The sequence below is a fragment of the Mustela erminea genome, chromosome 1 (genome assembly GCF_009829155.1).
Source record: "Mustela erminea isolate mMusErm1 chromosome 1, mMusErm1.Pri, whole genome shotgun sequence".
NCBI classification, from domain to species: domain Eukaryota; kingdom Metazoa; phylum Chordata; class Mammalia; order Carnivora; family Mustelidae; genus Mustela; species Mustela erminea.
In genome coordinates this window covers 153,042,033-153,060,795 of record NC_045614.1, presented here as the reverse complement: position 1 = coordinate 153,060,795, position 18,763 = coordinate 153,042,033, and the positions used below count along the sequence as shown (strand labels likewise).

Sequence of the window (18,763 nt, the reverse complement as noted above, 5' to 3'; positions counted from 1 at the left end):
TGTCTATTTCTATGGATTAGACGAAATGGCTTGCTACTTTTTCTAAAGTTGTAGGAACTGTACTGTGTATGGTGACCCTTAAACAGACTGTGTACGCTTGATGACTTTGTTGGCTGGTTGGAGCTGTGGTTATATACGCTAGTTACTCTTTTAAATTTTGACTTTTTACAGAGAAAATTAAAGAAAAAAATTATATAAAAAAGAAATAGAACAAACCAAAAGGAAGAATTAAAATAAAACAAGACAAACTTTTTAAAGTTTAAAAAAAAATAAAAATTTAAAACAACAATACAAAACTGCAACTTTTCTTCTGTGTCCCAGAACCACAGGACAGCTGGTATGGGCTTTGGACCCTGCACTTGCTGAGGTTGCAAGCTCACAGTGAGCCAGACCCTGCTCCAGTCTGAGGTATTAAGGTGGAGGGAAAGAGTATGCTCCCACAGTTCCTCAGCCCTTCTAACTGTAGCATTTCTTCTGTGCCCCAGTACAATTCGAAATGCTGTGCTGAGTTCACAAAGTCTCTCTGATGATCTGACCCACCAGTTGTGGAGTCAGAACCCTCCAATTATGGCACCCAAACCTGCCCCTTGTGGTGGCCAAACTACTCTGGTCTGGACCCTCAAGGCAGAAGAGGAGGGAGCATTCCTGTAATTCCATAGCCTCTCTAAACTGTGGCTTTTCTTCTGCATGCTAGTGCTTCTAGGGCTGGGGTAGTTCTGTGGACCCTGGACTCACTGAAGTCACAAGTCGACTGAGATAACCAGACATGCCCACCACAATGTCTGGATATTGCTCTAGTCCTGGCTTCGAAGAAGAATATAAACCATGTTGGTCCCTAGTCTCTCTGACCTGAAGAACTTTCCCACAATTCCTCCACCACTTGGGAGAGTTCTAGTATTATCTCTTTTATATGCTAGTGACTCTTTTAAGCCATGCTTTTTCTGTGCACAAGGACAGAGGGATCTGTTCCAGGTCCCTCAATCCTATCCCTCCTCATTGCAGCTTTGCGGGGAGGGTTCCCTTTTTCCGGTATCTCTCTGTCTCTCTTGTTGTTCTCTTGCTGTTCTGTCTTTGGTCATTTGGTAGCTGTTCAGTCAGCCCACATTTCTTCTTCAGGAGGAATTAGCCTACTAATAGGTATAATATTGTGGGCTCCATGGAGAAGGTGAGTTTGGAGTCTCCTACAGAACTCTTAGGTATAGTTATTTTTAATATGTCTCTCTTTAGCTTTTGTATAGAGTTAGAAGTTATTTACATAATACCATTACATTCAGAAATCTGAATTTCTCTAGAAATTTACCTTCACCAGTGAGTTTTATACATTCATGTGTCTTTATTTTGTTAATTAGTATCCTTTCATTTCAGCACAAAGAACTCCCTTTATCATTTCTTATAAAGCACATCTAGTGGTGGTGAACATCCTCAGCTTTTGTTTGGTAAAGTCTTTCACTCTTTTTTTCTGAAGGATAGCACTGCCACATACAGTATTGGTGACTGGCAATTTTTTCTTTCAATATTTTGAGTTTATCATACCATTAAAACAGGCCTGCAAAGTTTCCATTGAGAAATCCACCAGAAGCTTTATGAGTTTCCTTGTATATGACAAGCATCTTTTCTTTTGCTGCTTTCAAAATTCTGATTCCTTGATTTTTGACAGTTTGATAATAACATGTCCCAGTAAAATCCTATTTGGGTTATATCTGTTTGGGGCCCCCTTTAGCTTATGTATATAGAAGTCCATATCTTTCCCTATATTTGAGATATTTTTAGCTATTATTTCTTTAAAGAGACTTTCTGTCATCTTCTATCTTCTCCATCTTGGACTTCAATACGTATACATTGTTTTGCTTGATAGTGTTCCATCAAGGGTCACATGTTCTACTGTCTGAGTCAAGACTAAGCCAACCAGGTACCACTTTTCCTAAGAGGTATCCTATCAATATTAAGACTAATCAAGCTTTCCTCTTTGCTGTAGTTGCTAGAAAACTCAGAACCAAAGTTGAGTACAGAACTATACATGACTTAAAGACATGCATATTTACATACCAACTATTGCTTGAGTTCTACATTATGATCTTATTTTCAATTTCCTATTATCTTAATTGTCATTTATGATAAAGTGCCTCAAATACTTTTTGAAAGGAGGTTAGAGAAAATTGATAAATAGGCAAATAAATTAAAAGGCTACTGTAGGGGCACCTGGGTGACTTGGTGGGTTAAAACCTCTGCCTATGGATCAGGTCATGATCTCAGCGTCCTGGGATCAAGCCCAGCATCAGGTTCTCTGCTCAGCAGGGAGTCTGCTTCCTCCTCTCTCTCTCTCTCTGCTTGACTCTCTGCCTACTCATGATCTCTCTGTCAAATAAATAAGTAAAATCTTTTAAAAATAAAAAAATAAAATAAAAGTCTACTGTAACATTTAGCTTATTTTAAAACAACTTTCTTCTTACCTATTCTTTATTCCCACCACTAATACCCTAGTCAAAACAAACAAACAAGATGTTCCCTTAGGGTATCTTTAGTGCTCAGGATTCTGTGAAAACATTTTCTCCCAATTTTCACAAATACAGTAGTGAAGAAAACAGAACTCACCAGGTAAACCATAAGAAGATAGTTCTCTAAAACAAAACCCTTCATTGCTCTTCGGAGATCAGCAAAAATATCTAAAGTATCAATTGGAGAAAGTAAAGAAGAAAGAATTGCTGAACCAAGATGCGTTGGGTGATACACTTTTCCTGGTTGAGGGGTGGGAATAGGGAAATAATGAACCAAATGTTAAAAATAAAATAAAACTCTGTTTCTCTGTATTCTGTAATTAACCTTTTAGTATCCGATCAATTTTGCCCAATGCATGGATATTTATGAGCAGATTCTATGTTAAATGTCTGATGTTGCTAAATGCAACACTGACTTACTAAAACTGCTTCATATACCACTTGAAAAACCAATTTCCTTTTATACTGTTTGAAAAGTCAATTTTCTTTTACTAAACAGTCTAAAGTCACTAAAGATGAAAAAATGAGGGTGTCTGGGTGGCTCAGTGGGTTAAGCCACTGTCTTAAGCTCAGGTCATGATCTCAGGGTCCTGGGGATCGAGTCCCACATCGGGCTGTCTGCTCAGCAGGGAGCCTGCTTCCCTTCCTCTTTCTCTGCCTGCCTCTCTGCCTACTTGTGATCTCTCTTTGTCAAATAAATAAATAAAAATCTTTAAAAAAAAAAAAAGATGAAAAAATGAGTCAACTGCAACTAAGAAGTCACATTTACCTTCTGTTCCATCACTAGCTTCAGTAATTTGGATGAGTTCATTTTCCAGCAGCCACATTACACAGGCCTCAATTGCTCCAAGTTGAACAGAATCTTGGTTATTCTGAATTCCCAACTTTCCTTCTTTCATACTTGCAGCCAAAAATGTGCAAGAAGCATAAGTCTGCATATCTTGTGATGTTCTTGCCACTCCACCAACTATTATCTGTTAAGAGGTTTGAAAGTTTTTGTAACTTTTCAATAAGACATGCAGGCCCTCATGATATAAAAGTATTGATTTTATTCTCTTAAAATATTCTCAACATCTTAATGTAGAGACTTTAAATTAACTCTTCCATCATTACTCATTGTACATGTAGATAACACCTACTAACAATATGAAAAATTTCCTTAAAATTTTTAATGCTAGTATTGAATATTTCCCACTCAGAAAGAGGATGGGAATGGGTATAGAAAAAATGAAGTCAGTTGTGCCTTGTGGAAATCATCTTCCTACAACTATATTAAATATATAAATTAATTAAATGTACTAATTTTTCCCTTGCATTCTTCCATTTAATACATATTGAAACACCAAATCATCCTAAACAGAGCTATCATACACTTTTTAATGACCACAAAACATAGTTTTACCAAGATTTATTTAGTATTAATAGTATTTTGTTTGTTTCTAGTTTTTTCTTAATACCAATAATGCCATAATAAACATTCCTGTATATTTAAGTTGATGTAATTTCACATATACCTCCCTAGGTAAAACTCTTAATTGTAAATCTACTGGCTCAATGGCTATGTGTTTTGTTCTGGGGCTTGCCTGGTTTTAATCTTAGTAGGTATGTCCAAGTAGCCCTCCCAAAAGAGTTTCAACAGTATATGAGAATGCCTACTTTCTATATCCTTAACAACCCCATGGTATTAATTACTTTCTTTCCCCCCTCCCCCAAATGGAGAGCTAAAGGGAAGTGGGAGGAAGAAAGTATGTGCACAGGTGTCAGTACCCCCAGTACCAGCACTGAAGCCCAGAGCAAGGCATGTTGGTATATAAACAGAAAACTTTCCTGAATTACACAAAACACTTAAAATAAGGAAGCCAGTTACCTTTGAGGATGCAGAAGAGAAACTTTTGTTTTTCACTTTAGATCCTTCCATGTTGTTTGAAATTTCTAAGCATGTCTACTTGTAATTTTATTTTTTAAAAAAATATTATTTATTTGACAGAGAGAGTGAGAGAGCACAAGCAGAGGGAGCAGCAGGCAGAGGGAGACGGAGAAGCAGGGAACTGAGCAGGGAACCTCATGCAGGATTGGATCCCAGTACCAAGATTATGACCTACGCCCCAGGCAGCTATTTAACCGACTGAGCCATCCAGGCACCTTAATTTGATTTTATTTTAATGCCATAGGTATTATCTGGATGGAAGAACTACTGTCCATTTCTGTCATCTTTTTAAAAATTCTGAAAATAGGGGCACCTGTGTGGTTCAGTTGGTTAAGCGTCCAACTCTTGATTTTGGCTTAGATCATAAAGTATACCTAAGATAATAAAGTATACCTTAAATAATAAAGTATGCCTAAAAAATAAAAAGAATCATCTGGCATTTGGGTTTTAATCTACTGTTTTGAAATGTACTGATACAGTACTAGCTATATTAAACTCCAGGAAATAACTTAAATACAAGAGATTCTGACTTAGGGAAACTATAAACAATCTCATAAAGAAACATAGGGAAACATAAACATAGGAAAACATAAAGAAAAATAGGGAAACTATAAACAATCTCATAAAGAAACACTATAAAAAATCTTATAAAGAAACATAAAGAAACAAAACTAAGATTTTTCTTCACATGTTTACGTTCTACCATCATATTATAAGCACAAAAGAGCAAATGGTAATTTAGTGAACTCTTTATTACCTCCAGAATCACTCTTATCATGCTTGCAGTTACTTCTTTTCCTTCTTGTCTTTGCAAACAGCTACGAACAGGTTTTAGAGATCCCTGAAGTAGAGCTATGTCTTTTGATTTTTCAGAGTTCTTACAAACTAAGATACTCATCTATAACCAAAAAACCACACATTTATAAAATCCCAACATATTTGCTTAAGATACCTGCCAAAGAGAATTTCAGTTGTCTTGTTTAAAAAGAAGTTAATAGATGATAGCAGTTATTATGGTCATAGAATTATTGCTGATGCTTTCATTTTCTGAACTTTGAAGGGGATCCAAATATACCTATGGCACTTTGGCATAAGGATTATTGTGACCTGAAGGCACTTAGGAAACAGAAAGAGCTCCTTGCCCTCACCCTGCTTGTCTAGAACCAAGATATAAATTTCTCTTCGTGAAGGTGTTCCTCTTATCACTTACCACTGAACAGAAGTGAGCACCAGGGTGGCTTTGCATAATCCTTTCTAAATAATCCTTAACTGATGAATTGTTAAACACTACATCTGAAACTAATGATATACTCTTTGTTGGCTAATTGAATTAAAAATTTTTTTAAAAATCTGTAACTTCCATTAGTTTCCAGTACATATTTACCTTCCTACAATTTACCACCCCTAGAATCCCTACGCCCTTTTCCTTTGCCTTGTCACTTCTCAATTCTATTGCCTTTTGTTAAAAGGGTATAAAGACCCTAATATCTAACTGCTTCTTTGGATCCTCACTGTTTTTCCATAAAAGCCTCTGTGTATGCAAAAAATGAAAATATTAATATCAAATAATATATGTAGGCCTTCTGTCCTATTAAACTGTCATTTGTCAGTTCTTGCTAATTAAGTGTATAATAATAATAATAGAAGTATTTTGGAAACTATAAAGGAAAATGCAAATGCAAATTACTATTAGTTATATATGATAATATGAATTCAAAAATATTTACAGAAACCTAGAAATTATAACATTCACTAATCTAAACACTTTAAGTTATTGTGACAAAGGAATAAAAATATGTGATAGCATTTATGCTTTATAAGCATATACAAATATATAATTTATACAAACATAAATACTACTTAAAGCAATTACAACTAGAGAAAACCATAATTTTTTTTCAGAAATGTATCCAATAGTAGGGGAAAAGATACAAGTACATAAGATGTTCAAGGTGCAAAAGGAAGGTCACTTGCATTAGAGAAAGCCAAAAGTGGCATTGTGGTAGAGTATACTAACCATTCTAGGCAGAGAGAAAATGCTGCTTTCCTAACACTGACTGCCAAATTGAGAACCAAGACAGAATAAAGATAAAGGACTATAAACTTGATGAGTGTTGATTATTTATCCCAGATAAAATTACAAAAAGATAGGTGCCATCAGACAAACAATAAAAAAACAGGTGAATAAAATGTATCACAAGGCTCTTGCAAGCACTACAAAATAGCCCAGCATAAGATTTTTAAATTATCTACAAAAGGTATCAACTAGCATTAGCAGCAAAGTAAAAATGTCACTTTCAGGTTTTGATTCAACAAAATGGATAACCTTTTTCAAGATGAAGCAAGATTTATGAAAATGTCCAAATTAATGGCAATATATACAGTTCAGATTCCTGCTTCAACCCATCTGAGGAAGTTGTTGATTTTTTTAATCGTTAGAATTTTTAGGGTCTAAAAGAGAGGCATACCACAATAGAGAAGTCAATTAGAATCAAACCAATTATTACTATTAACTTACAAATCACTATTTTGGCACAAAGCACCAACATCTTATCCAGGAAAGTTCCGGGAATTCCACAGAAAGATTCAAGTATCATCTAAATAAAACACCATTAACTGTCTAGGAGATATTCAGATCATTTATAAAATGCCAAGAAGTTACAAAGATGCTACACAATCCAAAAAGCATGACCAAGTACGCATATCTGTGTAATTGATATGAAACACTATTCACACATTCCCCAATTTGGAAGTTCTGAGCAAGCCATATGCTATCCTGAAATGGAGCATTATAAAAAGTCAAAATCTCAGAAGTTTCCAAGACGTCAAAAACAAAATTATTGTGGTATATTTTAGTTCTGTTTAAATGTTATCTAATTTAAGGCTTGATAATTTGGCCAGGGCACCAACCTTCCAATTATTCTTCCCCATGAGAAAGAGAAGTACAAGCTAATGTAGGAAGGCAAAGAAAACCTCCTTATATTCTGTCTTACCTTAAAGACCCTCTGACCCTAAGAGAAAGCAGTGTGTAAGATGAACTTATACTTCCTCTCCAGAGTTACAAGTCTACAAAGAAATCAGTTGAGGAAAGAAAAGAGGGAAGCAAATAGGAATAGTCTTTCTCCAGCCTTCTTTAAACACACGTAACCTGCATATTTTATATGTAAAGTAAGAGACAGAAGCAAGATAAACTTCTCTGATGCCTATAAGAGGGGAAATCCAATGAGTTGGAAGGTGTTTTTTTAATCGTTAGAATTTTTAGGGTCTAAAAGAGAGGCAGCCTAATGACCCTGAAGGGATTTCAAGTAGATGAATCATTTGTTACTAGGGCTGAAACAGACAGCTGCTCTTTCATTTTTACTTTTTTTTTTTTTTTTAGGTTTTATTTATTTATTTATTTGAGAGAGAGAGTGAGAAATAGCATAAGAGCGGAGATGGTCAGAGGGAGAAGCAGGCTCCCTGCTGAGCCAGGAGCCCGATGAAGGACTTAATCTCAGGACTCCAGGATCAAGACCTGAGCTGAAGGCAGTTGTCTAACCAACTGAGCCACCCAGGTGCCCCTCATTTTTCCTTTAATAAAATCTCTATATGTTAGTTGGAGATATGGTCTTCCTTGCAGTTGGGGAAAGTAACTGTGTGCCCTGATTATATGTGAGGAGAAATATTTCATGCAACTCCAGGGAAGTGCCCTTAAGGGGAAGGCTGTGCCCTTTACTTCCTCATCTTCCCTTCTTGATGGTTGAAATGAAGATGTGATGACAAAGTCAAATTATTCTAAAAGTCACTTCCTCAGATACTATCCAGCTTTTTGTACCCAGAATATGCCACTTATTTTCCCATTAAGAATTTCCCTTTTCTCCTAGATACTCTAATTTCTCTTCAGCAGTCTCAGAACTGTTTGTCTGTTTGACATATAGTATAATACTGGAGTCAATAAACTACATACCAGAGAATATGGAATGACAGAGAGTGTTCCTCTGAAAGTTCTTCAATGTTAGAAGACTTACAAAAATTTTGCCACACCCAAAATAATGTACCACGTTAGAAACAGTATTTGCTGCAGAAGGTATGTGCTATGAAGTGTGTAAACCTGGAGATCCACAGAGCTGTACCCCTGGGGCTAATAATATATTATATGTTAATTAAAAATTAAAAATTTTTTTAAAAAGAAAAAAATAGTATTTTCTGCTATCTTGATATTTAATTAAACAAACCTCTTCCCCATTGCTTAAGACAAAACCTCTGTATGGTTTGTGGTAAGGTTATCATTACTTGTTGACACAAGAAATTAAAAGTTATTTTCAGAATCAGCACCAATTTAGAGAGAAAACATTTCTTTTTTTTTCTTTTCTTTTTTTATAAAGACTTTATTTATTTATTTATTTGACAGAGATCACAAGTAGGCAGAGAGGCAGGCAGAGAGAGCAGGAAGCAGGCTCCCCACCAATCAGAGAGCCCGACGCAGGGCTTGATCCCAGGACCCCAAGACCACCACCCCAGCCAAAGGCAGAGGCCCTAACCCACTGAGCCACCCAGGTGCTCCAAAAACATTTCTATTCCCGAACTCTGAGAGTATTTCCCAGCTCTCATCATCCTTATTTGAAGTCTTAGACCAATCACCCAAGCAGAACTAAAAGTCATGAAAATTACTTCCTTCATTAGCAGTAGAATATACTGAAAATTAAAAATCATCTTCTATTTAATGTGATGTCATTTTGACTACAAAATTGAATCATTTCACTGTACATAAGGTAAAGAAAATTTTAATTCTACATTAGTAGAAAATCAATGGCTGATATATGAAAATTATAACTTACATTCATTATATATTAAGTAAAGCAAAACATGACATTAGTGCTTTGGATAACAAATGCAGCATGATAAGAAATGAGTTGCCAGGCACTCGTCAAATTTCAAGTAGACTGACACTGTCCTTCAGCAATGCTATTACAATTAAATTCAAATTCACTTACCTACTGTATCTACCCCTTTCCTGCCAGCACAACCAACCATCTGCTTATAAGTAAGAATGTCTAGAGGTTGACCACTGAAAATAGGAGTCTGAATAATCACATGACATGCTGGTAGATTCACTCCAGATGAAAGAGTAGAAGTTGCTGCCAAAACCCTAAACTGACCTTGACGGAAGCCTCCTTCAACGATATCCCTCTCCTCAAAAGTAAGACCTAACAAAAGGAAGTTATAATAACATATATTTACTAGTGAATATAACAGAAATATCATACTTGATCACTTACAAATAGATCTGGTAATCTACTACAAGCCTCTAAAGATTTTTTTCAAGCTATCATGACTATAAAAAAAGAAGTCACCATGGTCTATCTTTTTAAGAGTATAATCTGCCAACCCTAGAATACTTTTATCTCATCTTCTAGACCAGGGGTTGGCAAACTTTTTCTGTAAGCATTTTAGGCTTTGCAGGACAGATGGTCTCTGTTGCAACTATTCTGCCCTAGCACTGTCATGTGGTAGCAGCCACAGAACAAACAGGCAGGATTGTGTTCCAATACAACTTTATTTACAAAAAGAGATGGCGTGCTGGATTTGACCAGCAGACTATAGTTTGTTGACTCCTGTTCTAGACAATGAAGTCACTGTGGGTAGAGATATGGCTTATGCATCACATTTCAGCATAAAAAAATGCTGAAGAATTAAATAAATGAGTAAATGAAAAACAGCATAAAGAATATATACTTACCTGGCTTATTTTTAAATTTTATTTAAAAAACCAAAAGGACTGAGTTTGTAATTTAGGTGATGGATCATTTTATTAGTATGCATCATATGTTATATACAATAAAAATATTCTTCTATATGTTTGTATGTATATATATATACATATTTTTTAACATATGCATAATAAAAATTTTATATAAATTGAAAAGGTTAAATTCAAAATTTTAGAAACTATATATTCTTTTTTTTCTTTTCAAATTTTTATTTAAATTCTAATTAACATATAGTGTAATATTGGTTTCAGGAGTAGAATTTAGTGATTCATCACCCATATACCATTCCTCGTGCTCACTATAATATCTCCTTAATACCCATTACCCATCTAGCCCATCCCCCACCCAACTCTGTCTCAACCCTCAGTTTGTTCTCTATAGCTAAGAGTCTCTTATGGTTTTCTTCCCTCTTTTTTCCCCCCTTGCCCTATGTTCATCTATTTTATTTTTTAAATTCCACATATGAGTGAAACCATAGAGTATTTGTCTTTCTCTGACTGCCTTATTTTGCTTAGCATAATATAATCTAGCTTTATCCATGTCATTGCAAGTGGCAAGATGTCATTCTTTTTGATGGCTGAGTAATATTCCATTGTGTGTACATACATGTATGTGTATGTATACATGTATTTATGCATGTGTGTGTATGTGTGTGTGTGTGTGTGTGTGTGTACATACCACACCTTCTTTATATATTCATCAGTTGATGGATATTTGGGTTCTCTCGATAGTTTGGCTATTTGTTGATAATGCTGCCATAAACATCATATACCCCTTCAAATCTGTATTTTTGTATCCTTTAGGTAAATACCTGGTAGTGCAATTGCTGGGTCATAGGGCAGTTCCATTTTTAAGTTTTTTAGGAACTTCCATACTATTTTCCAGAAGGGCTGTACCAGTTTGTATTCCCATCAACAGTTTGCATTCTCCTTTCTCTGAATCCTTGCCAACATCTGTTGTTTCCTTGTGTTTTTAATTTTAGCCATTCTGATAGGTATGAGATGGTATCTCACTGTGGTTTTGATTTGTATTTCCCTGATGATGAGTGATGTCGAGCATCTTTTCATGTGTCTAATAGCCATCTGGATGTCTTCTTGGGAAAAATATCTGTTCATGTCTTCTCCATTTCTGAACTAGATTATTTGTTTTTTGGGGTGTTGAGTTGGATAAATTCTTTATATTTGGGGTACTAATCCTTATCATATATGTCATTTCCAGGCACCTGGCTGGCTCAGTTGGTTAAGCAGCTGCCTTTGGCTCAAGTCATGATCCCAGGGTCCTGGGATCAAGACCCACACAGGGCCCCCTGCTCAGCAAAGAGCCTGCTTCTCCCTCTCCCTCTGCCTGCCACTCTGTCTACTTGTATTCTCTCTCTCTCTCTCTCTCTCTCTGTCAAATAAATAAATAAAATCTTAAAAGAAAAAAAAAAAGATGTGTCATTTGCAAATATCTTCTCCCATTCTAAAGGTTGCTTTCTAGTTTTGTTTATTGTTTCCTTCACTATACAGAAGCTCTTTATCTTAATAAATTCCCAGTAATTCATTTTTCCTTTTATTTCCCTTCCCTCCAGAGAGGAAAGGGAATGCATCAGGATGCAACCTGAACAAAGAAATTTTAAAATTCCCTCCACTAGACATGTCTAGTAAGAAGTTGCTACAGCCCAGGGCAAAGAGGTTACTGCCTATACTCTCCTCTAGGATTCTGATGGCATTCTGTCTTACAGATAGGTCTTTCATGCATTTTGAATTAGTTTCAAATAGTGCTGCTAACACTATTCTTGGTCATGTCCTTGGGTGCATACACCCAGACATTTTTAAGGTATATACCTAGAAGTAAAATTACTGGGTTATAGATCATCTTCAGTTTTATTGATGTCAAACTGTTTTCCAAAGAGACTGTACTAAAGTATCTCCATGATCCATGTGTGTTTTATTGTTCCACAACTTGTCACCACTTAGTATTGTCCATCTTTTTAATGTTAGCTATTTTGGAGAGTGTGTCATAATATCTCTTTGAAGAAGTAGTTTATATTGCTTTGAATGCCAATGAGATTAAGTATCATTTCATTATTATGGGCCATTTGGATACCATCTTATAAATGCCTGTTGAAGGTGTTTGCCCATTGATATATTGGGTTTTTTCTTCTTGATTTGTTGAATTGCTTGAATGTTCTGGATAATGGCTTCCCTCTTTCATTAATTTTTGCTCTTGTCTTTATTATTTCTTTCCTTCTACTTTCTGTGGCATTATTTTACTACTCTAAGTTCTTGAGATGAATAATACATTAATTTTTCAGTCTCTCTTCTTCAGTAATACATGCATTTTATACTATCAACTCCCCTTTAAACTTCAGCTGCATTTCACAAGTTTTGTTAGAAGATATACTTTCAATTCAAACTATCTTCCAATTTCTACTGTGATTATTTTTTTAACCCAAAATGGGTAAAAATATATGTTCCAATTTCCAGGAGAACTGTTCTAGTTGTGCCTCTCCTACAATTATTTTTTAGTGTAATTCCATTTGTCAGAGAATATATTTTAAATTACTTAAATTCTTTAAAATGTATTCCTTTGTGGCCCAGCATATAGTAAAGTTTTACTATGCACACTGAAAAGAATATATATTCTGCTTTTATTTGGTGATTCTTCTACATACATCCATTAGGTCAAATTTGCTAATTACAGGAGTCATATATTCCATATTCCTACTGATCTGGTATATAAACAATTATCTCCATGTTTTCTCATATACTGAAGAAGAAGCATTAAATCTCCCTAAACTGAAATACAAGAGCTCCCACATTGAAAGAATCTATTGCGCACCCAACACAATGAACAAAAATGGAACACCAAGACACATCAGTGTGAAATTTCACAACATGGAGGAGGAAGAAAAGGAGCCCCTAAAATCTCCCAGAGTGAATTAAAAAAAAATTATACAAAGGATAAAGGATAAGCATCATAAAATCTTGACTTCTGTACCTGGGCAATCTACAAAATAACAGTAAGGCATTTCAGATATGCAAACTTTCAAAAAAATCATATGGGTACACGGTACACTAAAATAAAGTAGAACTTCCTGGAAGGTGTCCCCACCAAAATGAGGAAATAAATCAAGAAAAAAAACATATGTAATCTAAAAGGGGGGGGGGACACTGACTGAAGCACAAAGCAATAGGAATGAATAATAAAGAAAGGATCCTAAAATAAGTACTATGCAGCACATGTATAGTTTGCCCACCTATCCAGATTGGAATAATTCAGAAGTCTTTTGGAGAAACTTCAAGAAGATGAGTTCGATAGAATAGCAAATGTGTTAAAACATATTGGATGGAGATTTACGTAAATGGGAAAGAGGCTGAGGAATCAATCAGTGAAAAGTACATAGCAAACCAAGCCATCAAACAAAAAAGATATTTATTAATGTCAGAGAAAACAAAAAGTTATTTTGAAGATAAACATAATCATAATATACCACATGCTTCAGTTGGAAAAGGCATTTATATAGCCATAACAGTCTAACGTTAAATATTGATATGAGCAAAATTATGACTTAACAGTATTTGGAGAAAGGGAAGATGATGAGAGGACAAAGAGAGACTGTAGCGTCAGGTGGGAGGAGATTGGGTTGGGTGAGTAAAAATTTTAGAGAAGAGCTAGGTCTTCATCGTTTATAATAACTAGTTAGTATATAATGTGTAAAACTAAAAATACAGGGGCCCCTGGGTAGCTCAGTGGATTAAAGCCTCTGCCTTCAGCTCAGGTCATGATCCCGGGGTCCTGGGATCAAGCCCCGTGTCGGGCTTTCGGCTGAGCGGGGAGCCTGCTTCCCCCTCTCTCTCTACCTGCCTCTCTGCCTATTTGTGATCTCTGTCTGTCAAATAAATAAATAAATAAATAAAATTAAAAACACAAGTGGCTACATTTAGAAATAACATTGTAAATAATTTTTTTTTAAAGCTGCTAGAGTTGAAAGTAGTTGCCTCTGGGAAGAGGGGATAAAGAAATGCTATTTTTCAAAATTAGTTTTGATTGCTTAAATAGAATGATGTATAACTGACAAATACAAAAACTGGGGTTTTTTTTTAATTTTATCATAAAAGTGGTGTACAACCCGAAATTTTGAAATGTTTACAAAATCATCTGAAATCACTCTCAATCTTAAGTACTTCTTTTAAAACAAAAATGAATTTCCAGGCTCAGTGGGCGGGTGGATGAACGCGGCCCTCTGTAATGGCAGAGCGTGGCGGGGACGGTGGGGCGGGGGGGGACGGTGAGCGATTCAACCCGGGGGAGCTCAGAGCCTAAATGCTTAACTTCAAGCTGTAACTGGGAAGTGAAATTCTAAAGAATTACTGTAAATTTTTCAAAAGGGGAGATGCAGACTCACAGGAAATCAGAAGACTAAGGATGGCACAACAGCAGGCCTTGAGATTCCGAGGCCCGGCTCCCCCACCAAATGTAGTGATGAGAGGCCCACCACCTCTTCTGCGGCCTCCGCCACCTTTTGGTATGATGCGAGGCCCTCCACCACCACCTCGGCCCCCTTTTGGACGTCCTCCTTTTGATCCTAATATGCCGCCAATGCCTCCTCCAGGAGGGATTCCTCCACCTATGGGCCCTCCGCACCTCCAGAGACCACCTTTTATGCCTCCACCCATGGGAACCATGCCTCCTCCTCCGGGTATGATGTTTCCACCAGGAATGCCTCCTGTGACTGCTCCTGGTACTCCAGCATTGCCTCCTACTGAAGAGATATGGGTTGAAAATAAAACTCCAGATGAGAAGGTTTATTATTAAAATGCTGGGACACGTGAATCTGCATGGACCAACCAGATGGAGTTAAGGTTATTCAGCAGTCAGAACTGACACCTATGCTTGCAGCCCAGGCTCAGGTTCAGGCCCAAGCCCAGGCCCAGGCCCAGGCCCAGGCGCAGGCACAAGCTCAAGTGCAGGCCCAGGCCCAGGCCCAGGTGCAGGCCCAGGCTCAGGCACAAGCACAGGCTCAGGCGCAGGCCCAGGCTCAGGCCCAGGTGCAGGCTCAAGTACAAGCACAAGCAGTAGGAGCTTCCACCCCTACAACCAGTAGCCCAGCACCTGCAGTGTCCACTTCAACATCATCATCCACCCCATCCTCTACCACTTCTACCACAACAACTGCCTCTTTGGTTTCGCAGACAGTATCAACCACACCTGTGCAAACTGTTCCCCAGCCGCATCCCCAGACGTTACCTCCTGCTGTTCCTCATTCAGTACCTCAGCCAGCAGCAGCAATACCTGCCTTTCCACCAGTATTGGTACCTCCGTTTCGTGTTCCCCTTCCTGGCATGCCAATTCCACTTCCAGGTGTGTTGCCAGGCATGGCCCCTCCTATCGTACCTATGATACATCCCCAGGTTGCTATTGCAGCTTCCCCTGCTACCTTAGCTGGAGCGACGGCAGTTTCTGAGTGGACTGAATATAAAACAGCGGATGGAAAGACCTATTACTATAATAATAGAACTTTAGAATCAACCTGGGAAAAACCCCAAGAGCTAAAGGAAAAAGAAAAATTAGAGGAGAAGATTAAAGAGCCAATTAAAGAACCTTCTGAAGAACCTCTGCCAATGGAGACGGAGGAGGAGGACCCTAAAGAAGAGCCAATAAAGGAGATAAAGGAGGAGCCCAAAGAGGAGGAGATGACTGAAGAAGAAAAGGCTGCCCAGAAGGCAAAGCCAGTAGCTACTACCCCTATTCCCGGTACTCCATGGTGTGTCATTTGGACTGGTGATGAGCGGGTCTTCTTTTATAATCCTACCACCTGTCTTTCTATGTGGGACCGACCTGATGATCTGATTGGAAGGGCAGATGTTGACAAAATTATTCAGGAGCCTCCTCATAAAAAAGGAATGGAAGAAGTGAAGAAACTAAGACATCCAATTCCCACAATGCTGTCCATCCAAAAATGGCAGTTTTCTATGAGTGCAATTAAAGAAGAACAAGAATTAATGGAAGAACTTAATGAAGATGAACCTGTTAAGGCCAAAAAACGGAAGAGAATGTCAAAGAAGTCCTTTATGTGGATTGCCCGAGCTTCTCTATTTAGGAAAGACGATAATAAAGACATTGATTCAGAGAAAGAAGCTGCGATGGAAGCTGAAATTAAAGCTGCCCGAGAAAGGGCCATTGTCCCTCTGGAGGCCCGAATGAAGCAGTTCAAGGACATGCTGCTAGAGAGAGGGGTGTCTGCTTTTTCAACATGGGAGAAGGAGTTGCACAAGATAGTTTTTGATCCTCGGTACTTACTTCTCAATCCTAAAGAGAGAAAACAGGTATTTGATCAGTATGTAAAGACGAGGGCAGAAGAACAACGCAGGGAAAAGAAAAACAAAATAATGCAAGCCAAGGAAGATTTCAAAAAAATGATGGAAGAAGCAAAATTTAATCCCAGAGCTACTTTTAGTGAATTTGCAGCCAAGCATGCTAAAGATTCAAGATTCAAAGCGATTGAAAAGCTGAAAGATCGAGAAGCCTTGTTTAATGAATTTGTGGCAGCTGCAAGAAAGAAAGAGAAAGAAGATTCGAAGACCAGAGGTGAGAAGATTAAATCAGATTTCTTTGAACTGTTATCTAATCATCACCTGGACAGTCAGTCTCGATGGAGCAAAGTGAAAGACAAAGTAGAAAGTGACCCACGTTACAAAGCAGTGGACAGTTCATCAATGAGAGAAGACCTTTTCAAACAGTATATTGAAAAAATAGCCAAGAATTTAGACTCAGAAAAAGAAAAGGAGCTTGAAAGGCAAGCCCGCATTGAGGCAAGCCTTCGAGAAAGAGAAAGAGAGGTCCAAAAGGCTCGTTCAGAGCAAACAAAAGAAATAGACCAAGAGAGAGCAACACAAACGAGAAGAAGCTATCCAGACTTTCAAGGCTCTTTTGTCTGACATGGTATGGTCTTCGGATGTGTCATGGTCTGATACTCGGAGGACTCTGCGGAAAGATCACCGTTGGGAATCTGGATCCTTGTTGGAAAGAGAGGAGAAAGAGAAGCTTTTTTTTTTTTTTTTTTTTTTTTTTTTAAAGATTTTATTTATTTATTTGACAGAGAGAAATCACAAGTAGTCAGAGAGGCAGGCATAGAGAGAGAGAGAGGGAAGCAGGCTCCCTGCTGAGCAGAGAGCCCGATGCGGGACTCGATCCCAGGACCCTGAGATCATGACCTGAGCCGAAGGCAGCGGCTTAACCCACTGAGCCACCCAGGCGCCCGAAAGAGAAGCTTTTTAATGAACACATTGAAGCACTTACCGAAAAGAAGAGGGAGCACTTTAGGCAACTTCTGGATGAAACTTCTGCAATTACCTTAACATCCACATGGAAAGAAGTAAAAAAAATCATTAAAGAAGATCCTCGGTGCATTAAGTTCTCCTCCAGTGACAGGAAAAAACAAAGAGAATTTGAAGAATACATCAGAGACAAATACATCACAGCCAAAGCTGACTTCAGGACGCTTTTGAAAGAGACCAAATTTATAACCTATAGATCCAAAAAGCTAATCCAGGAATCTGATCAGCACCTGAAAGATGTAGAAAAAATCTTGCAGAACGACAAACGGTATCTAGTACTAGACTGTGTGCCCGAGGAGAGGCGTAAATTGATTGTGGCATATGTGGACGACCTGGACTGCCGGGGTCCACCCCCGCCTCCCACAGCGTCAGAGCCCACAAGACGATCAACAAAATAATTCTCAGTACTCTTCCACAGGGGGATCTTCATTCAGAACGCTTGCATGAGCCAATTTTCAGGTTTTTACATGTATGTGCATTAGTCAAACTATTGCAGAACCATCTGACGAACAGAAGGAGAAGCATTCGTGAACCGTTTCTGAACAGAGAACACTTTGGAAATAATTTATGCTTTTCTTTGTGTGGCATGACTGACATACATACTCAAATATAGGCTGTCTCTAGTAAATCTAAAATCTCGAAGCTAAAAATCATCCTTTTATGAGGTGTGGAAGTCAGTGACTTTGGTGACGTTCTTTCTAGCAGTGTTAAACATGCAAGACGTAAGAGCATTTGTGGTTTGAACTCACAAAATGCAAATACCACAGACTCCAAGAAAACCTAAGTTGGGGGTTGTTTTGTTTTGATTTTGTTTTTTAAAGCGGGTAAAAGAGAAAACACTGAAAATTGAATTCTTATCTTCCAGAGGCTAAGATTATTATAATGGACATACTTTTACCTTTGTCTCTAAAGAACACTTTAGTTTTGTTTGTTCACTTATGTGCTTTGATTATCCCCTCAGAATTAGAGGCCAAGTCTTGTTGTTTAGCCTAAGAGAAGATTTATTTAGCAATTTCTTCTCAGATATGGAACCATGGTCATAACTAACATGTTGGTCAGAATAGGACTGCTGGTTAAACACATTTTATTTACCATTAAGTGATCTTTATCAATATTCTGGATTAGACAACAAATTATCTTTCTTGGGTGTTCCCTGTAAACTATACTCCTGTTTGAATGTTAAACTTTTGTTTCTAAAGTTAATTTTAAGATGTTTGAATGTTCAGTTTATGTATTTGAACTACAATAAACCAACCCTTTTTATAAAAA

The 18,763-nt window shown here is 37.5% G+C and overlaps 1 protein-coding gene and 1 pseudogene across 1 annotated transcript; one reads left to right on the top strand and one right to left on the bottom strand.

Annotated features, from left to right (window-relative positions):
* LOC116591295 overlaps nucleotides 1-18,763 on the bottom strand; it is a 145,564-nt pseudogene that overhangs the window by 116,514 nt on the left and 10,287 nt on the right.
* LOC116593300 (transcription elongation regulator 1-like) lies at nucleotides 14,478-18,682 on the top strand. The gene is given in 4 exon segments (XM_032347379.1): nucleotides 14,478-15,000; nucleotides 15,003-17,034; nucleotides 17,036-17,191; nucleotides 17,418-18,682. Coding segments are annotated over 4 exon segments (3,081 nt in total). The 5' UTR covers nucleotides 14,478-14,582; the 3' UTR covers nucleotides 17,893-18,682.